Source organism: Calidris pugnax, unplaced genomic scaffold, assembly GCF_001431845.1.
Source record: "Calidris pugnax isolate Ruff unplaced genomic scaffold, ASM143184v1 scaffold36, whole genome shotgun sequence".
NCBI lineage: Eukaryota > Metazoa > Chordata > Aves > Charadriiformes > Scolopacidae > Calidris > Calidris pugnax.
The window spans coordinates 499,759-524,941 of record NW_015090825.1 but is presented as its reverse complement, the minus strand read 5'-3'; the positions used below and the strand labels follow the sequence as shown (position 1 = coordinate 524,941).

The 25,183-nt window shown below is 42.7% G+C and overlaps 1 protein-coding gene across 1 annotated transcript in view; it reads right to left on the bottom strand.

Annotated features, from left to right (window-relative positions):
* Positions 1–1,129: 1,129 nt before the first annotated feature.
* Positions 1,130–25,183, bottom strand: part of LOC106886877 (ovostatin-like) — a 35,762-nt gene continuing 11,708 nt past the window's right edge. Inside the window, exons 11-35 of the mRNA XM_014940137.1 lie at positions 24,695–24,853; positions 23,660–23,887; positions 23,395–23,452; positions 22,459–22,604; positions 21,921–22,070; positions 21,124–21,294; positions 20,441–20,573; positions 19,007–19,094; positions 18,083–18,311; positions 17,564–17,690; positions 16,447–16,568; positions 15,743–15,794; positions 15,362–15,445; positions 13,976–14,152; positions 13,583–13,664; positions 12,482–12,638; positions 11,621–11,695; positions 10,187–10,352; positions 9,368–9,588; positions 8,706–8,921; positions 8,441–8,565; positions 8,155–8,245; positions 3,774–3,845; positions 2,527–2,629; positions 1,130–1,819 (exon numbers count right to left, since the gene is read on the bottom strand). Of these exons, the coding sequence (XP_014795623.1) occupies positions 1,767–1,819; positions 2,527–2,629; positions 3,774–3,845; positions 8,155–8,245; positions 8,441–8,565; positions 8,706–8,921; positions 9,368–9,588; positions 10,187–10,352; positions 11,621–11,695; positions 12,482–12,638; positions 13,583–13,664; positions 13,976–14,152; positions 15,362–15,445; positions 15,743–15,794; positions 16,447–16,568; positions 17,564–17,690; positions 18,083–18,311; positions 19,007–19,094; positions 20,441–20,573; positions 21,124–21,294; positions 21,921–22,070; positions 22,459–22,604; positions 23,395–23,452; positions 23,660–23,887; positions 24,695–24,853 (3,285 nt within the window). The 3' untranslated portion in view covers positions 1,130–1,766. The remainder of the gene's footprint in view (positions 1,820–2,526; positions 2,630–3,773; positions 3,846–8,154; positions 8,246–8,440; positions 8,566–8,705; positions 8,922–9,367; positions 9,589–10,186; positions 10,353–11,620; positions 11,696–12,481; positions 12,639–13,582; positions 13,665–13,975; positions 14,153–15,361; positions 15,446–15,742; positions 15,795–16,446; positions 16,569–17,563; positions 17,691–18,082; positions 18,312–19,006; positions 19,095–20,440; positions 20,574–21,123; positions 21,295–21,920; positions 22,071–22,458; positions 22,605–23,394; positions 23,453–23,659; positions 23,888–24,694; positions 24,854–25,183) is intronic.

Genomic DNA, 25,183 nt, shown 5'->3' with positions numbered 1-25,183 from the left:
TTACATAGCATGCATCCCTCAGGCCAGTGCTGAGGTCCTGAGAAGCAAGCAGAGATTCTTCTCTTGTAGCTGTCTCCTGCTTTGAGTCGCAGGTTTCTGCTGGGTAGTTCTACTTAGAGTAGGAGGTTTCAGTTGATGTCTGTCCTCTATAGGTCCCTTCCAAACCAATGTTTATGTGCTTCCACAGCTTCCAATTTTCTTTTGCGTCTTTCTGGGATTATGTTGAGCCCGTGGGTCTCTGTCACGGCTGCCCCTTAGCACAAAGCTCCCTGCACCACTCAGGGCAGTGGGATTAGTTTCCCTTGAGCCATCTCTGGGCAAGCCTGACACCCTTCATGAACAGTGTCCTCAGGGCGTGCAAAGGGCTACTCCTCTTCTAGCCACCTCCTGTGCTATGGTGTGGTCTGCCCCACAGCTGGCATATTGCTGTTTAGTACAGTGTTTGTAGGAATCAAAATCTGCTTTGAGAAGCCCATTTTCATGAAAAAAAAAACCAACAAAACCTAGTGTCTTCCAAGCCTGTTTCTAGGATTGCAGCAGACACCCTGACGGAAGGAAAAGCAGCTCGGTGATATGATTCAATTGGCAGATGTATGCTCAGATTGTTATGGATATTTGGTTGGTGCCTGTGTCCTTCCACCGGTGTGATCTGGTCAGGATGAAGGTCATGTCAGATCACACTGCAGACTGTGAGGGACAGTAGCCACCATGTGTTGCTGTCTGCTGCACCTGATCACTAAAAGCAAGACAGGAAACCTCTTGTACTTTCCCACCCCATCATAAGCTCCTTGTGGCTCTCTTTATTTCTGCCTCACTCCCTCCCTCCAGATCTTCTCATTTTTCTCCCTCCAAGGGCTCCATTGCATCCACCGTTCCTCCCTAACTCATTTTCAAAGAGTTTCTGTGTTACAGCTCTCTAGTTTCTCCTTCCATTAGGCTTTGGGTAGAAAGCTTCCATCACTTAGGCTGGGGCCCTGATGCCGTCTGTGCCACAAGATGTCACTGATGTCAGGATGGCACTGTCACTGATTAACCTGTCCCAGGTATGAATTTTTTAACTTATGAAATACCCTACATACAGCACCCAGTTCTACATACAACAAGGAGTGGAGACTAGGACAAATAGCGATGCCAGTCAGAAGGCTTTATTACAAAGAGCAGTGAAATATGAGATGTCAATCTGAAGAAAAACTTTCTTTCTAAATACAGGCAAAAACATCATAAAAGCTGTCTTCCTGTGACTAGAATTCTGACATCTGTAGATTATTCAGTTCAATCACTGAAAAAGGCGAGCATCAAAGTCATTTCTTCAGAATGTTCCTTCAGGATGAATGGAAAGGCCAGAACAAATAAAATCTACAGAAGCAGCAGCAGATTATTCTCCTAATCTTGGATTTCTTAAGCGGAATCTGTGGGCAAGAATACACGTTTCAGGAGTTTAGCTTTACAGAAAGCTTCCACTGGAACATATGTCATGAGTTTCCAAAATGATGGATGATCAGGGTTAACAATTGCACAGTATCTCCCTTGTTAGGAAAAGCACTTTATCTGGAGTTTCTGATCCACACTGACCCCAAGTTCCTTTGAAGTGTGGGCCAGAATGGGTCATTCTGATCTACTGCAATTTGGGATTTTTTTATTTCTCATTCTTCTACGTGTTTTTCATTGCCCTCCCATTATCAACCAAGTGTTTTATCCTCTTCTTCCTCTACAAACGCTTTTCTGATACCTTCTGAAGCATTACTTCTTCTGGCACATATCTGACTTCAGTTGGAAGGTGGGGAGCAGGGTGTGTTGTATTCCGCAAGGGCATATTCATCTGGAAAGAAGAAACGAAGATGACATTTGCATGAGAGTGAGAAATCATTCTGACCCCAGTCCATGTGCACCTGTGATTAACACATTGTGAACCAGAGAACATTTGATAGGTTTTTGTGCTAGTCTTCTAGCTGTCAAAGCACCCAGTCGCAGGGGTGCGCAGCCAGAGCCCGAGGCACTTCTCTGGCTGTGTTTGTCAGGATGCATCATTTCTGTCACCACGCAAGGTTTGGATCAGGTGGCAGAACATGCCCTCCAGGGTCAATTCTCTGGCTACTGCTGCGAACCTGCTGGGATGCAGGTCCCATATCTTGTGCCAAGCTTGAGAAAAGCACAGGGGAACCTGAGCCACAGTTGTGGTAAGTTCCCCAACTGAGTAATGTCTGATGCAACTGTAGTTCCTTGAGGCCAGATCAGGAAAGGTGGTCAGGCACTTAATTTTCCAGTTAAATGCTTAAACTCCTGTTAAGTTCAGTGGGACTGTCATTCCCACTTAAATTTAAATTCCACTAAGGAAAAGTTCTTTGACTGCAGCCGACTATGGGAAGTAAGAAACACCACTGCCTTTGAGTTATAATTCATTATAACCGTGTGTTCAAACGTCTTGCACAGAGAGAGCAAGGGGAAATCCACTATCCACACCTTGTAAATTCTGAGATAAACACTTTGATTTCACAGGTTTTGCTCAAGTCTGCTGAAGCCACCTACCTGTTTCATAGTAATCGTACATATGCACTGGCACTGCTTTGATATCTGAGACAGGCAGGCTTTGCTCCACACTGAAGGAGAAGCTGATTTCCTTCTGTGAGACCTGGAAACAGCAAGACAGGAAATGGCATCAGACTTTTTCTTTTCACATCTACTCCTCAGGCTAAGGTGGAACAGATGCATTTCTGGGTCAGACTGGGAGACAAAGTGCCATTCTACAGTTCTCTCCAGATTGTAAACTTGATGTCAAATCAGATAATTGCTTAAAAGCTGTTGCTAAATATGCTTTGTTGCTAAAATTGTGTGCTCTAATTTTTCTTTCTCTTCATATCTCCATTGCCAATTACCCCAACCGTTCCTGGGTTACTGCAGCTTCCAGCACATCAGCACTCATCCTGTCATTGAAAGTTGCTGTTAGTTTCTTTTCTTGCCTTTTCCCAGCTAAAATCACCTTCAGCACCCCTATGGATCTTCTCCCCACTTTTCTCTCTTTAATCACTTTTTGCTCAAGATCTCTATCCTCCCCTGTGGTTCTCCTCCTCATTCCTCACTGTGGCAGCCAAATGTACCAAACTTTCCTCCTTACTCATCTTCTTCAGCTTCTCAAGCTTTCTCTTGCATGCCTGGAACCATGCCCTTGGTCTCATCTCCCTTTGTCCTTGTTTTTATCTTGCTGACCTCTTTATAGGAATAGAGCCACAGACAGGAGCTCTGGAGAACTTTCTGCCTCACTAGTGCCATGCTGGGTAAACTTTTCAGATCCTCTGTGAATTTAGAATACTGACTCCAATCTTCCTTACTAGATCCTTGGAGACCAACTGGTAAAAATTACTGTTTGAGCAGCAGATATTATGACTATTTCTTTTTTGCTTCCTCTCTCCTTCCCTTGAGAGGGATTGGAGAATACTGACTCCTTGTAAAACACTCTCAGATTGACTGATGAGAAGCATCCCTTAGGGGGTGAGGAATATTATGTAGAAGATTAGCAATATGGAATGGAATTTAGCTATGTTTCTGAAATGCTATATAATGATAGAACATTCTTCACAAAAACTAATAACAAATGCATATCTCTTCACTGTAGATTACAACTACCGTGTATATATATTTGATGTTGGACTGAAGTCCCTTCACATCTTTAAGATACATGTATTGAAAATCTGCTATTAATGAGATACTTATTTTATCTGGGAGCCTGTTTAAAACTTTCAGTGTAATAAAACCGATAACAAACCTCCCAAACTTACCTTCTGAAGGTAGAAAAGGATGTGGTTGTTCTTGATGTCTACATGATCCACAACAGAATTATAGTCCTGAAGCTTTAAATAAGGCAAATGATAGCAACATTAGCATAGGAGACTTGCTGAAGAGATTTACAAGTAACTATTCGAGAGCAACACATTTTTAAAGTGGCTGCCATGCTCCTCTTGAGCCACCTCAGCATCTTGTGGCCAAAAATAAGAAATGCATGTTGACTATTTTCATAACATGATTTGTGCAAACCAATCCTGATGATAGCTTTACTAGTCAGCTTTGGTGCATGTGACTTTTAGCATTAACTTGAAATTGCTGTCATTTCAATCAGAATTTACTATTAAATGACCCTTTCTGCAGCTCAAGCTGACCTACTTGCTAGTCCATTCTATACTTTTAAAAAAACAAAATTTAAAAAAAAATTTAGAAAAGGGTAAGAGCAAAATTATTTTAATAAAAATGCACAAAACCAAAATATTACTAATTTAAAAACCAGCTATTTTTTCCTCAAGTACATATAAAGAGGAGTAGGATGCTAAACAGTACAACAACTCAATGAAAAAATCTTCCAAAGAGAAGTTAGGAATTTCATACAGTTCTAGCCAAAAAAGAAATCCAGGCCTGAATGCTGAATGATTAAAAAGGCACCAAGCTATGAGCAGACTCTACAATGAATTGCATACTACTTTTTACATACTTGAAAATTGAGGCTCATGGCTTGAAGCTAATGCATCTGTTACAGAACCTAAATTGCACTGTGCACTAAGCCCTAGTAACCAGCTCCATTTTCGGGGAGTGAGACCCACCAAGTGAGTGAACAGCAGAGTATCCCTGGACCACCTTACAGGCTCAAGGGAAACGCTGCCTTCAGGGGGACAGGGTTGAGTATGGGACACTGGGACTCAAGAAAGAGTTATTACAGGATGTTTAGGGGAAGAACCAGAAGTAACAAAGAGAGGGATAAAGTCCGATTGGGATGAAAAAGGGTGGAAAAAATGAGATAAAAGAGGCCGCTTGCACGTCAACAGGTTTGTGGTCAGCACGCTTGTTTGGCCATGCCCTGCACCTGGTCTCTCCTAGCTTCTTATTAAAGACTGTGAGGGACTCTCCATTCTGTGTGCACGTGTGGGTATGGAGTACCAGCCACTGAAGAGGGAACCACAGATCACAGGAACTGTGTCTGGGGTGGTAGCATCTCGAGACACGAGACTTCAGGCTTGTTGTGTGTGGGTGTGTAGGTCAGCCTGTGACCACTAGTGACTATAAAGCTGGACTAACTGGTGAATGGCTTAAGTGGCTTGGCATAAGCAGGCATAAGTCTAGGTCAAATACTGAAGGATATAATACCAGAGGATCTGAGCTGGCTACTGGAGGGATCAGGAGGTCTAAGCCTGTTACTGGAGAGACCATAACGTCTTGGGAGCAGATACTGGTCAGGCTATTGGGCTGGACTAGATAGTGGAGACTCATTTCTGTGTGTTCGTGTGTGTACGTGTCTGCATGAGGCAACTGGGAGACCAGGGGATCCAAGCCCAACTGCTGCAGAGACTGCATGTCTAAGGCTGCTTACTGGAGGCATCCACCATCCATATGTGTGGGTGCTGGGGAGCTCAGTCCCAGCCACTGGGGTGGGACTGCAGCCTTGAGGGTGCATATGTCCAGGTGTCAGTGACTGAGTAAAACAAGGATCCAGGGGCAGCTACTGGGCAGACTGGGTGTCTGAAGTCAGTGTCCTGGTTTTAGCTGGGAAAGTCAGCTTTGGTGCATGTGACTTTTAGCATTAACTTGAAATTGCTGTCATTTCAATCAGAATTTACTATTAAATGACCCTTTCTGCAGCTCAAGCTGACCTACTTGCTAGTCCATTCTATACTTTTAAAAAAACAAAATTTAAAAAAAAATTTAGAAAAGGGTAAGAGCAAAATTATTTTAATAAAAATGCACAAAACCAAAATATTACTAATTTAAAAACCAGCTATTTTTTCCTCAAGTACATATAAAGAGGAGTAGGATGCTAAACAGTACAACAACTCAATGAAAAAATCTTCCAAAGAGAAGTTAGGAATTTCATACAGTTCTAGCCAAAAAAGAAATCCAGGCCTGAATGCTGAATGATTAAAAAGGCACCAAGCTATGAGCAGACTCTACAATGAATTGCATACTACTTTTTACATACTTGAAAATTGAGGCTCATGGCTTGAAGCTAATGCATCTGTTACAGAACCTAAATTGCACTGTGCACTAAGCCCTAGTAACCAGCTCCATTTTCGGGGAGTGAGACCCACCAAGTGAGTGAACAGCAGAGTATCCCTGGACCACCTTACAGGCTCAAGGGAAACGCTGCCTTCAGGGGGACAGGGTTGAGTATGGGACACTGGGACTCAAGAAAGAGTTATTACAGGATGTTTAGGGGAAGAACCAGAAGTAACAAAGAGAGGGATAAAGTCCGATTGGGATGAAAAAGGGTGGAAAAAATGAGATAAAAGAGGCCGCTTGCACGTCAACAGGTTTGTGGTCAGCACGCTTGTTTGGCCATGCCCTGCACCTGGTCTCTCCTAGCTTCTTATTAAAGACTGTGAGGGACTCTCCATTCTGTGTGCACGTGTGGGTATGGAGTACCAGCCACTGAAGAGGGAACCACAGATCACAGGAACTGTGTCTGGGGTGGTAGCATCTCGAGACACGAGACTTCAGGCTTGTTGTGTGTGGGTGTGTAGGTCAGCCTGTGACCACTAGTGACTATAAAGCTGGACTAACTGGTGAATGGCTTAAGTGGCTTGGCATAAGCAGGCATAAGTCTAGGTCAAATACTGAAGGATATAATACCAGAGGATCTGAGCTGGCTACTGGAGGGATCAGGAGGTCTAAGCCTGTTACTGGAGAGACCATAACGTCTTGGGAGCAGATACTGGTCAGGCTATTGGGCTGGACTAGATAGTGGAGACTCATTTCTGTGTGTTCGTGTGTGTACGTGTCTGCATGAGGCAACTGGGAGACCAGGGGATCCAAGCCCAACTGCTGCAGAGACTGCATGTCTAAGGCTGCTTACTGGAGGCATCCACCATCCATATGTGTGGGTGCTGGGGAGCTCAGTCCCAGCCACTGGGGTGGGACTGCAGCCTTGAGGGTGCATATGTCCAGGTGTCAGTGACTGAGTAAAACAAGGATCCAGGGGCAGCTACTGGGCAGACTGGGTGTCTGAAGTCAGTGTTCTGGTTTTAGCTGGGAAATAATTTTCTTTCTAGTGATTGCTGTGAAAATAATGCCAATAATGTATATTGCTTTATTTGTTGCTAAGCAATGTTTATGCTTTTCAATGTTTATGCTGTTTTTTTATCTTCCCACAGAAGCTGAGAAGGAGCACAGACAGAACAATGGAACAGCCAATGGAATATTCCATACCATAGATGTCATGCTCAGTATATAAATGAGGGTTGGCCAGAAGGGAAGGAATCCACAATCACTGCTTGGGACGGTGCCAATTCACTGGGTGGTGAGAGTGACTTGTGTCATTATTATTATTATTATTGTTATTATTGCTATTTTCTTTATCTGGTAATGTTCTATTGGACTGTCTGTATCTCAACCCATGAGGTTTTTTTCCTTTCCCCTGCTTTTCTCCCTCTCTTCTCCCTACCCCTCTTGGGGGGAGGAAGAGAAGGTGAGCAAGCAGCTGCATGGTCCCAGCTGCTGGCTGGGGTTAAACCATGACAGTCAGCTTCCAGAGTGATTCACATTGTATATTTGCATGTATACATGTGCTTGTGTATACATACATATGTATATATAATTATTCATCTTTTACACAAATGAGCTTTCAGTCTGATGAGCCAGAAGGGGAAACAGGACAAGCCATTTGTGCTATTTGTGTTTGTTTTGTCTCGGTTGATCTGTCTGGCTGGCCACATATATATGTATATACGTACATATCTGCACAGTGTGCATGTCTGCCTATTGGGAACACCAGTCTGATGAGCCAGAAGGGGAAACAGGACAAGCCATTTGTGCTATTTGTGTTTGTTTTGTCTCGGTTGATCTGTCTGGCTGGCCACATATATATGTATATACGTACATATCTGCACAGTGTGGAACACACTATTGGGAACACACACTTAGCCTTGCTGTTGGCTGTACCTGGGGATATGAAGCTGCAGCAGTCTCACCTCTGTTGGGCTACTGTATTTGTCAACTCCTAACAGATTTGTCTTCAATAGATGAAGAGCTACAAGTCTGAGACACAAAGTATGCGACAGAAGCCCAGGCCCAGAGACTTTTCAGAATTCTCATGGGGCTCCAAATTTGCTAATCAGAGACTATTTTTATCAACTTCCTATGTTTTCAGGGTTTACCCTTAGTTTTGCTCCCATTCTTTACCTTTTTTAGGGAAGATCTTACAGGAACAAAACCGGAGAGCATCTTCACGTCAATAATAGCCATGTTGGAGACCTTGCGGTTTCCTGTGTAACTGAAATGAGAAAAGTGTTGTTAGTCTGGTCTGCAAATTGAGAGGAGACTGGTGAATGACATTTTTCAGCTCCCAGTGATCCTGTTTGTCTTTATGCAGCTGCACAGCAGCAATTAACTGCCTGTACTTAAATCCTTCCCTGGATGCTTTACCAAACTGGGAATGCAAGGGGGTAGGTCAATAAGAAGAAGTTACCTGGCAGAGAGGACAAGGTCAAACTTTGGTGGGAAGTTGCTTGTGCAAGATACATTGGCCGGCTCTACGGAGAGACTAAATCCTGCAACTTTCTTTGGCAAATGGACGTTGTATCTGAGGGTGGTCTAAAAGAGATGGGAAGTGTGAGATGGTCACAAACTTACAGGGGTTGGTGGCTTTGGCATGAGGTACAGAGGGGAATGGGGCATGGAGGACCCCTGGCTTGGTTCTCAGAGGAGTGGTGCTGAGTTTCCAGCTTGCTTACCTGCAGATAGACACATCCAGTGCCATTCACTTCCACATTGTAGTTCCCTGGAATAGTGGGTAAGGAAGCCTGCTGCAGTAAGAAGCGGTTCTTTTCATTCACCTGGAAAGTATTACTGGGGGACTCCATGAAGTTGACTTTGACTGTGTTAAGAACTTTTTTAGAGAAGGTGAGGTATCCATACTGGGCTAAAGCTTGGAGAGCAACAACAGTGTCCTGAAAAGAACGACATGATCCCTGATTAGATAGATACCCAGCTGTAAGATGGTGCATAGGATTAGTACAGCCCCTATTTCCCTGATGCTTTTTGTCAGTGCTCATAAATGGAGGGGAACTTTACAAAGAGCTAAGGAGACAAGATACAAGTTCTGGGGCAATAGAGAAGAATTATCCCAGAAAAACTGGGATAATGCTGTGTCAAAACTGACTGCTGTCTACTGATAACTTGAAACTCAGGTAAACTGCCATTCCTAAATCTAAAATAAGGATGAAGCTGCCTATGAAGAGCATGATGTGCCCTGACAAGGAAACCTATGCGAGCCCCATTTATCAAATATTATTCAAACAAATACGCAGTCAGGAAGATATGCCCTACTATTGAGATCCAGCTTGCAGGCTGGACTGGTCACCAAAGCTTTCTTTTTACCCCACCAAGTTGTTACCTGGCTGGAGGAGAAACCGCCGTATGGGTTCTGTTGTTTGACAAGCCAGCGCACAACGCGCAAAATGTAAGATGAGTCTTCTGGAGTGAGGTTGGCTTTGCTGAGCAAAGCCAGGAGCACATAGCTTGTCATTTCAATCTCAGCAGAAGGGGCACGGGAATAGAAGGCAGGGAAATGTTCTGCTTGTGGCTTATTTTCTCTTTGCCAATGGATTGAACCACCTGAAAACAGAAAAGTAGGGTGTAGAAAGCATGGAAAAATTACTTGCTGGTAAAGTCACTACAGCATCACGTGGAAGACACGCATATGATTCTGTCTCTGTCTTTACTCAGAAGTTTCTTCAGCCATCAGTGTCCTGAACTAGATAAGCCTTAGTTCCAGGATGGAAAAGAAAGCAGGATGAAATGCAAAGGGAATTAATACAAAGGTGGGGCTGTATAAGTCAAAGAGGGGTTGAAGTGAAGTCAGTGCAGCAGAAGGATGGTGAGGCAGCATGAATGACACAGTCAAGAGAACTGGGTTTATTCAGCATGTAGAAGAGGAGGCTAATGAGGAAGCTAGCTACAATCTTCCACCACCTTGGACTGAGACTTCCAGGGGTCTCTCCCCACCTACATTATTTAATAATTCTAAGAAAATCAGGCCACGCCTCAATCTTTTGTGAAGCCAAAAGAGACAGAGATAAATTCAGTAACATAGCAGGAATGAAATGGGAAGGGAACAGCATGAATGAGAGAACTGTACATCAGAACAGCTTAGATCATAAGACTGGCCATTCCATCAGCTGCATTGCCTGTATCACGGCCGTACGGCACTTACCATCTCTGGTAGCTGCCTTGTCCAGCTTCTCAAGGAAGAACTGGGATCTTTCCTCATTGCGAGCTAAGCCGTAAACATAGGCAAAGAGGGCCTGGTTGTACAAGTTGTGGACCCCATTGCCAAATGCATTCTCCAAACAGTTCATGCCCCTCTGAACGATAGGATGCTAGTAATGCAAAACAGAGTAGGATTGTCAGGTACTTGGATTTGTATCTCAGCTTCTCTTTAAATATCCACCACTTTTTAAGCTGCCATCACTGACCCTTCATGCTAAAAATCCATGGAATTTTTAAGGGCCTTCAGGGTGTATCCTGTCAAAACTCCCATGCCAGTGGTGCTGCCTTCTTTCTGCATTTGTTTAGAGGCAACATGGCTGGACTAGCAGAGCACTAGTTCTTTCCCTGATTTGTGAGATGACCTTATGCAAGTGAATCCTTTTTTCCTTGGTTGCTTTGGCTCAAAAATGTGGATCAGTTTTACAGAACTATGTAAAGTGTACAGAGATCTCACGACGAAGCAGGCTCTCTCAGATGGATGTTATTGCTCATTTGCTAGCTAAAGCTATCAAGATAACTCTTCAGCCCTTTTAGCCTTCCAGACGATCTCTGCAAGCTCTAATTCAGCTCAGACATTACCAGCACACTACTGGCCATGTCCTGTCTATGCAGCTTCACTTATAGATGTGGCACGAGTTTTTGGAGCTTCTTATGAAGGTATTGGGACCTAATTTATGTTGCTGAAGAACTATTTGATTCTACACAATATTTTTATCCTGCCAGTCTCAGGTGCTTAAATGAGGCCCCATAGACCAGTGTCTGATGGACCCACAACACTCAGCACACCTAGACCATATTTGTCAGATTGTGAACGATGCTCTTTTTCCCCATTTTAAAAAGAACGAAGTCAGCAAAAAACCCAGGGTCTCAAGAATATGCAAGAAGTATATTACAGAGAACAATTCCCCTGTCCCTAGTATTCCAACCAGCAGGTCATTGTTTCCTTCCATTATTGACAATGACAAAGGGAAACAGAAACACATCTAAATGCACAGAGAGAGTTTGAGGGACTGAAGATTTGGATAGCTTGGACTTTGGACCGGGCAAATTCAGAGAAGATTCCAAACTGGACTCCGGTTGGAGTGAACAAATTCTGCCTGGATAGTGCACCTACATAGACTATCGTTTTTTAACACAACTGGGCTCTTCAGGGATTTTTAAAATTATTCCATAGGAACTAAATGCATAATTGATTTGTAATGCTCATCAAATACTTAAGCCAACTTCAGCATTCTGGAGACAGATTTCCTCAGCTGACCCTGCTGTCCTACAATCAGTATTTACCACATTGTTAAAGAATATGGATGTGAGGACCGTTGTGCACTGTTTGACTAATAGCTGACCAGACTAATAGACCATCACAGCACCAAGTACCTACCTCAGTAGAGTGTCCAGCCTCCAGCAATGCTGCCACAACATAGGCTGTGAGTGAGTATTCAGCTTCTTCTCCACCCTGAAGAAAAAACAAAGAATGGGTCAGTACAAATGTCCTAGAGAGAAAAAAAAAGTGAATTAATTCATAGGTCAGATATCAGCTAGATTTGAGATCAGAAGTAATTTCTGTTTTCTTGTGTGCAAAGGAACAAGAAAGATCAAGTTCACTTAGGATAAAACCAAAATTATTTCATAGTGATGTGCTCTGGGCAGTCCTGCTTTAGCAGGGGAGTTGCACTAGATGATCTCTAGAGGTCCCTTCCAACTCTGACAATTCTGTGATTCCATGATTCCATAATTTTCTTGGCTTTTGCACATATGCAATAAAGCACATTATAGTCTGTCGCTGAACATACAATGCAGTTGTGGAAAATAATACCAGAGACTTCTGACTCAGAAAGTTATACTCGTTTCTACCTCATCGTCAATACCAGACATAAGAATCATGCCCTGCTTGTGTATGAGAGACACAAGAGATCAGTACTAGGAACAGTAAGAGCATGGTGATAAGTTCTGTCTAGAAGAAATCATAGAAGCATAGAATCATAAAATGGTTAGAGTTGGAAGGGACCTTAAAGATCATCAAGTTCCAACCCCCCTGCCCTGGGCAGGGACACCTCCCACCAGACCAGGTTGCTCAACGCCCCATCCAGCCTGGCCTTGAACCCCTCCAGGGATGGGGCATCCACAGCTTCTCTGGGCAACCTGTTCCAGCGTCTCACCACCCTCACAGCAAAGAATTTCTTGATCCAAACCAATCCTGATGGTTGGGCTGGATGTTTGGAACTACACTTATCTCAGTTACCTTCAAAGCATTGTTGAAATGTGACCCAACATTTTCAAAGCATCCATCTGACTTCTGCTTGCTTGCCAGCCAGGTCAAAGTTTGAGACTGGACATTGTCATCAATGTAAATGTAGCGCTTGGCTTGTGCAAATGACTTGTACACAAAGACAGTGAGCCTGCCAGTGAACCAGAAACAGAAAGCAGGTGTGAACAAGACCAAGAAGGTTTGCCAGCATTTGAATATGCATAGAAAATGACATAAAATTAACTCCCTAATATCTGAGGTAAAAGAAACAAGTGTTTTGCAAATTTTAAATAAATAAGATGATAGTTAAAATCCTGATATTAAAAACTGACCTGAATTTTCTCCATTACTGTGCATTCTTTCAGAGCAGGGGTAAAGTATAGACACAACTTGATGACTGATGATAACAACTTCTAATCTTAATTAATAGAATTATGAAATAAACTAGATGAGAAGGGACCTCTGGAAATCTCCCCACCAACCAAACCTGTTTCAACTAAGGCCAATTTCAGAGTTCTGTCAGTGACAGAGATATCTACATCCTCTCTGGGCATTTGTCTCAGCACAGCAGCCTTCCTGGGGAAGATTTTTTTCCTTCTAGCCAGCTGGAGTTTTCCCTGTTGCAACTTGAGTGTGGGCAAAATCTTGTCCTCACTCCGTTGTCTCAGCACAGCAGCCTTCCTGGGGAAGATTTTTTTCCTTCTAGCCAGCTGGAGTTTTCCCTGTTGCAACTTGAGTGCAGACAAACTCTTGTCCTTATTCCATGCATCCCTGACAAGAGTCTGACTCTTGTCTTTTCTACAGTCCCTATCTAGGTAGGAGAAAGCTTTACCTGGGTTGCCCATTAGCATCATCTTCTCCAGGCTGAATGGTTCCTTCAGCCTCCCCTTGAGCATTATGTTCTCCAGCCCCCAATCATTTTACCATCCTTTTGTTGCACTGTCTCTGGTTTAATAATATCTCCTTTACTAGGGGAACCAAATTAACTGAGCTATGTCCATTTAGTCTATTAAAAATAAGAATCACTTAACAATTTGGTCATTTTTCATAGCCTGAAGATCCTGTGCTAGGGAAATGGAAAGTGTCATCACTTACCATAGACTCCCTTCCCTATCTCGTCTCCCAAAGGAGCTGTAGCATCCATCTCGGTGTTTGTATGTTAGCTGTTTTTGGTACCCTGAAAACACAATAAAGACAATATATTTTCTAATCACAGAAGAGGACTAGTTCTGCTGTTCATTCAACTAAAGCAGTAAGACTTTTGGACTGAATTTTAAGTATTGTATGTCTGGTGAATAATGTCAGTCACTATGAATTCTAGCTGCTTTAGCTCCTGGAAGTACGACGCCTCTTTGGGGTGCTGTCATTGTCTGCTCCTAGGCAATAAACATAGTGCTAGAATTCAGAGATCAGTGTCCACCACGTAGAGCTTTAGAGTTTAGTGCACACAATCACAATATTAAATGGAAGAATCTGAAAGCCTCTCACCTGTGGATAAATATCCAGTGCCCTTGATTCTAATCTCTTCAGTCAGCTGCCCAGTTTTATTAAGATAATCCAGGGCATAGATGTTGGGTGTGAACAAGGCCATGTTCTGTTCTCCACAGCCATAAGGCATATGGAGGAGGTTCTCCATGTTCCTCAGGGCTGTACCCAAAATGTCTCCTGAAGAATGAAAGATATAAGAAGTTCAGTTCAGTTCAAAAATGTTTTTATTACACAGCATTATACAGTGCTATATATTAACTTATTATGAATGCAAAGGCAATGAGCAATATAGAATAATAGCAGTAACCAAAGACACAGCTAAGGAGAAAGGCTGAAATGTCCCCATTTTTCATTTTTATTTTGATGCTGTACACCTGGGAGAAATTGAGAATTTGAGAAAAAACTGAGCACCACTACTGGCTGTCATGGGTTCTGAGAAATATTTATGAACCCTTAGAAGACTTGGACTTCCCTGTCCTTTACAACAAGCTTTCTGGGTTGTGTGTACAATGTTTGGGGTATGATGCTGATGGGCTACAGAGGCTGTATCAGCATCAGCACAGCTCACACTGACCCAGGCATGTAAACCAACTGTTTAGAAAGCATTCTGAGTTTAGAACCTCACAAATTTTTCACTGAAGACAACTGTAAGTCTTAATAATGACTTTAAGATTAGTGGAGTTGATTGGGACCTGAAAGTCTTATTCTGCAGGAACTTATTGACTAACAAATGTTTTTATTATGCGAAAGCAGAAATTTGAAATTATGCAGTCAACAAAGTTCTGAAGTCTTCTTTCCAAGAAATAATTCCTTTTGTCACAGAAGTCTGCCTTATCTTACTTTTCAGTTGAATTAACTCTTTTACTATACAGAACAGGATATTCTAATGCAGTATAATGTGAAATGTAATATAAGTTGAAATATGTTGACTACTTTGTCCTCTTTTCATATGAGGGAATTCTGAGCAACTTTTGTCTTTCACTACCATTTTGCAAAATAGGAAACATTTCCTCTAAAATGAAGATTAAATATTTTCTCAACTTTACATTATTTTTGCACATGTATACATGGTTACACTTGGTGCAGCGCAAGAGAAATGCCATTTACTTTTGGTTCCTCTAAAATGAAGATTAAATATTTTCTCAATTTTACACTACTTTTGCACATATATACATGGTTACACTTGGTGCAGTGCAAGAGAAATGCCATTTAATTTTGGTTTTAGAACTTTTGTCTTTCACTACCATTTTGCAAAAACACTTCCTCTAAAATGAAGATTAAATATTTTCTCAACTTTACATTATTTTTGCACATGTATACATGGTTACACTTGGTGCAGCGCAAGAGAAATGCCATTTACTTTTGGTTTCTAAGTACTAAACTTACCAATGACAGAAAAATAAGCTCTGGCTGATCCCTGCACTAGATTTCTTGGCAGGCTGAGAGACACTGGTTCAGAAATCATATTGCCTGATGAGAAAACGTAATAACAAAAATTGTTAAAATCATCTTTTTTTCCAGAAGTGTTCACTTTGTAAGCATTACTACAGTGACTGTTACGATCTGCAGTCTCGGTAAAGAAAATGCTTCAGAGACATGCCCAATGAGTCAGAGGTATCTCTGAAAATCCTGAATTGTAGCCCAGCACCTTAACCCTGAGACCCTCTTTCCTTCCCTGGAAGGGTCTCTGGTTTTGCAGGACAAAACCCACAAGACAGTGGAGCAGTTCCACTGACTCCCTGGAAAGAAGGAATGAACTTGCCTTACCTTTCGTACAGATGAGGGAGCTCTGAGTCAATTCCTTTTTAACACCTTCAGGCTGTTTGATTGCAGGGAAATGGCCAGAAAGAGGAAGAAAAGTGTAGAACATCACCATGAAACTGTGACAATTTAACAGTGTAAAACAGTATGTGGATGTGGCTTTCCAGACAGTGGGACCCCTCGTACCCAGTCCTACACTACCTCCACTAAAATACCTCTTGGTCTGTGGCTCCCTCTCTCTTTTACCCAACACCCTGTCCAGAGCACTTTCCTTCTCAGAAAGCAGTTATAAAATAGACATTTCCAGCCTCTGAGAGGGACTCTATCCAACGAATCATATGTGGCCACTGCTTTATAGCGCTCAAGAGAAGTCCTTTTCCTTTTATACCTGCCCTCCACCCCTCTCCACAGTATTAGAATCACAGGCTAAAGGGACTTATAGGTAAGGCATGGAATCTTCTATCTTCTGGCTACATCTCTACTGACATCCGTGGGGTGTCAGAGCACCTGTGCTTGTAGCCCCAGGAAGGAGACAGTGGATGCCACTGATTGTTGTGATTTACACTCTCATTTATCATGTGGAGAAGCCTACTGTACACAGCTCCATTTGTGTCACCTGCCTTGCCTCCTCACACTGTCTGTTTCTAACCCACTTTGTGGAAATTGCAGTTTCCTCAAAGCAGAAAGTGCTTGCAGATTTCTTTCCATACCTCAACAAGCAGGGTTTGAATCAGGGTGTCCCTGTGAATTGTCTCCTCTCCCAGGGATGTGCTGTTTCCTGTGCCTCTGGTATTCACTTTGGCCTCAGCAGTAATCGTGAATTTCACCTCACCTGGAAAGCCCAAGAAAATAAAGTTATCTTCAGTGTCTACAGTTACTCCTGTTTTTCACTGCCTTTTCTAGGCTGATGGGCTGCTGAGAAATGTATTCTCTCTGAAGCCACCTCAGTAAAAACAAACTTCATGAAGGCTCCACATCTGTTCCCTGGTGGCAACGAGTGGTTGCCTGGAGCCCCAGCATGAGGAATGAAATGGGAATGATACTGGCCAAAAAACTGACAGTACTCACTACCAGCTTCCACCTCTTCTTAGTCCTGTGCTGGGTTTTCTCTGGCCTAGGGCAGTGCTGCAATAGTTATAGCTCTGCTGCCTCTCTCCTTCAATATTATTAATTATTAATCTCCTTCTGCAATATTATTTCACTGCATATCCAGTTTTTCTCTCACTATATCTTTGCATCTTTCTCAGTGAGTTTGAAGGAAATTGGTCATACTGACTATAGGGTTTTAGAAACAACCATCTGTATTTCAAGAAGAATCTTGGCTAATGAAAAGTATTCTGTACTTCAGCTTTTGGGGCGCTTACACTTGCAAGCTGTTGCAACTGCTTATTTTAAAAGACAGTGTTGACTTGAAGGCAGTGTGAAATAACACAGCTGTAAAATAGAGGAGGAGCAATGTCCTCTTTGCCTGTTGAGAAGCCTGTCCAAAATTATTAGCAATTTTTACGCTTGCTGAATACAGTTGTCAGGTGCAAAACTGCCAGCTGGTATTTCATACATAATGTGGCAAGGGAAGAGCTCTTCCTCAAACGGACAGGAAGTGGACTACCGAAAATCAGAAGAGATAAAACACCAGAAAAATTCACTGCTCCTTCAGTGGAGCTAAGGAAACTTTAGCAGAGGACAAATACTAAATTTGTGGAGCAATTAGTGAAGCTGTCCAGAAATGCCTGCCTGTGGATTTTTGATACTACCTTTAAGGGTGGGAGTGGCAAAGGTAAAAAGATCAAAAAGGGATATATCAAGGTGATGAAAAGACAAACTTACCGAGTTTGCGGGGGCTAACAGCCCAAATATATGTTTTTCTTTCATTGGCACACAGGCTTGCTGTGTTGCCCCCTGGTGAAAGGATTTTTGCCTTGTAGTCACTCGACTTTGCCAGTACGGCACTGACCTGAGACAAAGAAAAGAGGAGCAAGATGACAAATGAAGTAGGCCACTAAAGTTAGTGTCTGGTTTTGACAGAAGTATACCAAGGTGTCAAGTCTTCTTATGAGTTACCGTACACACAACATGCTCAGTATATATTGTGTTTTTGCTCAGAAGCAAAAAGAAGAACTAATTATGCAGGGATAAGGATCTGTGGACCAGCCACAGTGATCATCAGCCACTTTTTCCTAATGTTGTGACACAGACATGAATGTAGGGAGAAAGGGTGAGGGGATAATGTGTCAGGATAAAGAGTTAAACACTTATTTCTGTATTTCTGATGCATTATGCAGGAGAAGGCTGGGATCTGGGGGAAATAGACAAACCGTATACGAAGTAAAAGGGAACTTGATATACCTGGATGCACTCGTTGAGGTAATTGAAGACATTGGCTATTAAATTAAATTTTTCCCCTCGAATGACAGAGTATGGTAAGGTGAGATCCACAAAGAATGGTTGGAATGCTACCAGTGAAACAGGTGAGGAGATGCCAAACCCAGCATCATCCTGCACACAGAAAGCACTGGCTTTCCATTCTGTGATGGTGTCAGGAATGGTGTAAAAGGCATTCACCTCTCCATTGGAACTGAGGAAAATAAGAAAAACAGAGTGAGAAATTATCTTTGGCGTTTTCAAGACAAATTACAGAATAGGCTCCCTGCTTGAGTTAGTACTTCTGTTTTCACCTCACTTTCTGCAAGATACCTCTCCATATTTAAAAAAAATGTTGTAAAGCTGGAAGTAAAGATGAAGATGCTGGTGAACTACATGCTAAAAAGCTCAACTTTTTAAATTTAGAAATACCATTTGTTTAAATACCATAATGCCCAAACATACAGATTAGAACCAATAAATTTGGATGAATGCTCTAGAACACCCCTGGGTCCATACTTAAGATGGAGATATTCTCATTGCAGATGCTGGGATAGCCTGGAGAGAAAACCAAAATAACCTGAGTTTGCTGCTGAATTAAAAATGTGATGAAAAAATAACAAGTTTTGCTCCTTCTCTCTCCTAAACAAATGCTTAAGAAAAGCCCTTATTCTTTCTCCCCATGAGAAGGATAGGGAGGGATGGGGGTGGTGAGCAGAGCACAGAACAGCTGTAATTCACAGTTGAAGTAGGTTTGACAATGTGGTAGCTCAACAGTCATTGAGCAAGATGGGAAAAGGAGACTCACGTCTACAAAGCTCCTTGGCTTCTTCCCAGAATTCATTTCAGCAACATTTATCAACTCAAAAGTCCACACAGAGGGTCAGAAGTGAAGATGACAATACTCACTCGGTATGAACGAGATCCCAAATCCAGGTCTCAGGGAAGAATTTCCGAACAGTGTTAATACCACCCCCACCAATAATCCTTGACTCATCTAGAAGATTGTGTACAGGTAAAGTACAGTATTAGAGAGGTCAGGCCAGAAGTATCTAAATGTGCAGTCAGATGTGCTTAATACCATAAAGAACACTAAGTATTCTGCTTGAGCACTTTTCCATTCTTTTTCCCATGAAAAATGAAAATTCTAACAAATATGGGGTATGGGAAGAAATAATTTCTTATCTATTCTCTTTTTCCTTTTCCATGGGAAAATACTAGAGTATTTAGCTATTTCACAAGACATTTCACTTCATTTCATATTGAAAAGTATAATCATCCAGATAAAAAGGCATGTTCCCCGTCCTCTACCACTAGCTCTCTTTGATTTGCAAATGGGCAACAGTAGCCAGCATTGTCACCAAGGCTGAAAATGCTTTAAAAACATCCCTGGGAACTCAATCATTTTAACCCTGTTCAATAGTTAAAACTGGAGCTGAATATCCAGTCCATTGGAAAACTACTTTTGTTCATATAGTCAAACTACAGGACTGATATTAGGAACCAAGGTTCCTCTTTCCAGTTTTGCCATGGACTCACTTGTGATGTCCAACAACTCATTTAGCATGGAGGCACCTCAGATTTCCTAGTTGTGTCACAGAAATAACAGTACTTTCTTATTTTGCTGGACTTAAAATCACAGAATCATTGAAAAATATCTAGGTTGGGAGGAAGCTCTGGAGTTTAGTCCAATCTCCTTGAAGTAGAACTAACTTCAAAGTCAGATCATGTTGCTCAAGGGTCTCATCCAGCTCAGTTTTGAAAACCTGTAGTGATGGAGAGCCCAAAACCTCCAGGAGAACCTCTTCTAGTGTAGCACAACTTTCATGAGAAAGAACTTTTTCCTTGTGTTGAATAGCAATTTCCCTTTCCCTATGACTGCTACTTTTGCTGTTTTGCTGAGCAATCTGACATTGAGAAAGATAATCATAAGTCTTACTGATCCATAGAGGCTTTGGAGAATAAGTGCTAAGTATGCTAAGTGTTGCATGAATTCTTGACATTGGGAATTGCCACTATTTTTCTGCACTGGCATTTACTTTTAAATATTTAATTTAATTGTGATTTGATGAAAGGTTCTGACCCAAAAAACCCTGAAGAACTCATACCAGTTTATGAAAGTAGCATCCCAGTATTCCCTGTCTTTTTTATATGCAACCTGTACCTAAGAGAGGCAGAATTGACTCTACTGCAAGGAGTGTCAGAGATTGCTAAAGCAAAGTGAGACATGTAGTCCTACTCCCCCCAAAAAACCCTTCAACATATTGGCTATTATTTTATACAGGCAACAGTTTTGAAGACCAGGTAAACTGGGACTGGAGATATAGGATGAACCTTCTTTACCTGGGCTAAAGCCGACGCCATGGGCAACACCATGCTCAAAATATCCAGGGTAATCTTCCGTATCTGATCTGTCTTCGTTGCACAGAACTGGCTTCCGTAGCACAGAGTTGGTGAAAACCTTCAGGCCCATATCCTAAATGTGAAAGGATCAATAATGTCACTCAGGGCATGCACTAGCCAACTTCTCCTGCCTCATCTCTCTCCTCCCATCCCATCCTACCCTTTCAGCCCTGCACGTCACAACTTTTTCTCTCCAACCTATATGTCTTTCTTATGTAGCAGTGACACCTGGTGTTCTGTGAAGAACAGTAAGGATGGGGCTTATCTTAGGTCTTAGGCCATGGGAGCCAGAGGGGAGCAGAGGCAAGCGTATCAGGAACCAAGCGGCCTGCATCACAGACTCAGACCTTTACTAGGAATGCCTGAGGTCATGAGCCACGGCCATGCTCCTGCTTCAGAAATGTCCACTGAAGCATGGCAGGATCACAGCGAATATACCTAGTAGGGATTTTCAGTCTTCCTGAGTAAGAGATGGGGATAAGAAGGCAGAAACTGGGTGATAGGAGACTTTAGGCAGTTCCAGGCATCAGCTGCCTTCTCTTAGCAGTAAGAATCACCACCCAAGAAAGTGTGTGAATTCTTCTGGAATACCTCCCACTGAAAGAACCACACAGAGTACATACCTTGAAAATGCCGTAGACATCACCATCACGACTGACATTCACGGGCTCATAGTACAAGCCATCAAAAAAGGCGGTTTTAACTGGGATACACGCCTCCAACTTGTATTCTTCCAGGTTGAGCCCATTGTAGTAGTAGCCGTATAAATCGCTCACACGAAGTCGGTAGTACACCTAGGAGGTGAGAACAACTAGTGTAAACACAAGAAAGGTCCCAGGCAGGTGCAAAATCACATATATTCAAATCTTATGGTCATCCCTGAGCAATCCTATAGACTGTGTTGGGTTTGACTACTGATGCCTCCCCTAGAGACCAATAAGCAACTTGGCGGGTGATACACAAGAAGGATTGGGCTCTACCGTCCTCCTTCTGACCTGCAATGACTTTGTGAGGTGAACTTGAGCAAAAAGCACAGGCATCTGCTCTTGAGTTATGCAAAGAGGACACTGGAGTCCGTCAAGATACTAGCTGACATCTATAGCTTTTGTTTCGGGCCTAAGGTGTATTTGAGTCATAAAAGGAAATTTTGACATAATCACTCCCCAGGAAGGAACCATGCTTTCAAGGATTTACATTAGGTATTTTCCTGGGCTATGTCTTACACTGCCTTGGTTGCCAAAAGTAAATGTTCTGCTATCAGTTTCTGTCTTTGAAGTGTAAAACCGCCATAGACCTTTGTTTAATCACTGAGAGGTCTGTTTCCAAGGGAAAAATAAAAAGAGGGATTACAGGCAGGAACTGGAATGCCAGTCTGGAGGTCCCTAGGTCAACAGAACACAGGGCTGGGGATGTGGCTTACGCTCTCAGCAGTTAACTCTCGCTCAGGCCGAAGAAGAAGAACACTCTGATCTACAGCTCGCAGGGCACAGTAGGAGTTGGCAGCAGCTTCAAGGTGGAGACTGACTTTAGAGCCTGGGAGACCTTGCTTCTCAGAAAACTCGAGCTGGAGCTGGAAATGAATAAATCCAAGACAACCACACAAAATTTAGAAGAATCAGCTTGGCACATAGATCTAAATCTCACCTTTCATCAGTACTCACTCTGTTCTCTCTGCGGCACAGCTCTTATCACTAGATGGTCCTTCTGAATCCCTGTTCTGTGAAAATTCACAACCTCTACAATCCCCTAGTCACCTCCCTCTCCCCACACCATTGAAAACTTAGTCTGAGTCTGAGCATATGTGTCAATTCCTGGGACAGCACCTCATGTTACCAGGCACATCTTCCATTCCTAAAAGCCATCCCGAGTGCACAACTCTTGATGAAGTCATTCCCTAACTGTTCTCTCAGCAAAGAGACAGCTGATACAGCCCTTAATAAGAAAGCAAAGGTTTTCACCTTGTTTTTGAAGCATACATCGCTGCGTATCCAAGAGCTGTCAGCCACTATCTCCCCATGAGGATGCACAGTGTAGAGCAACAGTCTGGCGCTGGGGCCAAGCTTCTCGGTGACAGTCAGTGTGATGGAGAATGTACCTCTGGGAGCTGTGGAAGGAATATGGAATGGGGGATGAGAAGTCAACAAATGAGATTAGACAAACCTCAGCTTTGGTGGAAGGATCACATATTTATCCATAACCTACTAGAGCCTTTTAAAAACAGGGAAGTTGAATATTGGAAGATTCATGTCTCAGAGGCTGAGGAACAGCTGCCATCATAGAATTATAGAATCATTCAGGTTGGAAGAGACCCTTGGGATCATTGAGTCCAACCATCTACCCTACTCTACAAAGTCCTCCCCTACACCGTATCCCTAAGTACCGCATCTAAACGTCCCTTAAAGTAAGACAACATATACAAACTGGAGGATGCTGAGAGCAAGATGCTTTGCAGAGAGGGGTCTGAGCTGAGTATAAGTTGGACAGGGAAATCTGTGCGTGACTGCTATGAGAAGAGCACAACATTGCCTTTGGGTCTCAAACCTAGAATCTCTTATACCAGAGGAGGTAGGCCAATTTCCTGAGATGTGGAGATTAGTAACTGTAAATATTCCTTGGCAAGAAATAAAACAAAAGAAGGTTACATTCATTGTGTTTGGTCACAACAATGTTTTCATCTTTCAACTAAAAAGAGATTTGATTATGATGTGTCATCTGGCTAGATGCTGCAGCAAAAGCAAATGATACTATGAGTGGTGACAAGTTATGGTGTTTAAGAACTAGAACCTGATTTAGCTGCTGTTCTCTGCTTGCTTTCCTTCTTACAAAACTTACTAATACTCTGGTGCTCAGAACAATGCCCTGAAGGATCAGTAGTAATACGATCTGTAACTTACCACTAGAGATGCTGACTTGCTTCTGGCCACTGAGAATGATTTTTCCTTTAGTCATCACCTGGGCATAGAAAAAACTAGTAAGACAGGATCCAAAGCACCTCCTCCTTTCCCCCATGAAATCATTGATTTTGAGTAGTGTTCTGAGAGACTTCAGAGGCTATCATGTCCAGCTGTGATCTGTAGCCACTGCCTAATCTCTCCCTTACAGGGTGTTCAAAAGAAGGTTAAGGAAAAGAGATGTTTTAGGAGTCAAGGTGGTACTTACAACATAGTAGAAATTTGTGTGGCTGGCATTCCTGTAGCCCTCTCTGTTCAACACATAGTGAACATTGATCATTTGCTGCTGGTCACAGCTGAGCTTCTCCTTCAGTGGCTCGATTTTCACAAAGCTGTTGGTCCGTGAGTAGAAACGCCGGACAAAGAATAAGACTTGAGGCTCATTATCATTTCTCCAGATGAAGAAGTCTTCACAGTCATCTGGTGCTGGCCTGGCCTATGAAGCAGAAGAAGTGTCATACATGGGGGGAATCAACAAAGTGGAAAATAAGAATATGTCAGGCAGGTGAAAGGCAAAGACATCTTCCTTCAAAAAAATTCTGTTGGGAACCTGATTTTGTGGGGTTGTTTAAGCTAAGAGCAAGGGCTGGTGTGAAAAAAACCTGGTTCACCAGAAGGCAGATGGCCTTCTGGGCACCTTAATGTATCCAGACACCTATGGCACATTGTGGTAGGGAAGTTATTTCAGATTCTTGCAGGCTTGGGACAGGTTGTATAAACTACTAGGACTTTTTGTGAGTTAGAATGGCATTGTTCTCAAACAGCCTTCTTTTTCTCAGCTCTTCCCATCACACCAGAGAAAACGCATGATAACACGAGAAGACTATGGGATGGTAACTGGCATGAGTCTCTGCCAGCAGAAATGCAGGGAAGAAGGCATCAGCAGGGAAAGAGGCTGGTGTGCATCCAGGCTGGGTGCAGAAGGCAGGGCCATCTGTGAGGGAGGTCCTCTAGCACACAGAATAAAGGGAAAGAAGATGGCTGCAGCAAGGGCTGCTGAGCGGAGGGAAAAGTAGGGGGTGTTGAAGCTCACTACAGCCAAAACAACCCTGGGGTACAGTCTGACACTTCTCAGGCACTGGTGATTTCTCATATTAGTCTCACACAGATTGTAGGTGCTGGTGGACCGACTGCCTACTTTCTTCATCTGAAACAATTCTCCCAGCACCCACCAATTGCTTCTAGTCCCTCTCTCCAATTAAGTATTTTTTCAGGAATTAGACTGAAGTCTGTGTTTACTTACTCTCAACTTAAAATTGGGATCAAAGAAGTTGGACGTGTCAATGGAAAAAGCAGCAATGCCGCTCTCGTCAGTGGTATAGTTGGCCAGGTATTTTTCATTGAGCTCCAGCAGGACAGTCCTATTAGCAACGGGCTTGCCATCCACACTTGTCACAGAGATCTGAACATAAAGAATACCCAAGGGATTCAGTAAGAAAAAAAAAAACAACATACCCAAGGGATTCAGTAAGAAAAAAAAAACACAACTAAAAGAACAAGAAATGCTCTGCTCACCAGAAGATGTTCACTTAAACACTGAGGACAATTGCAGGAAGTAGAAATCAAGAATGAAACGTATTTAAGAGGCAATCATGCCTCAAAATTTTGAAGGAGCAGGAGTTCTGTGACAGGCAAAGGCAGGCAATTACTGTCAGTGCAAGGACAGAGGGAGAGGGAGAAGAGGGAGAAGGAATTGTTTATATAAATGATCTCATATAAAAGATTCTTTTAA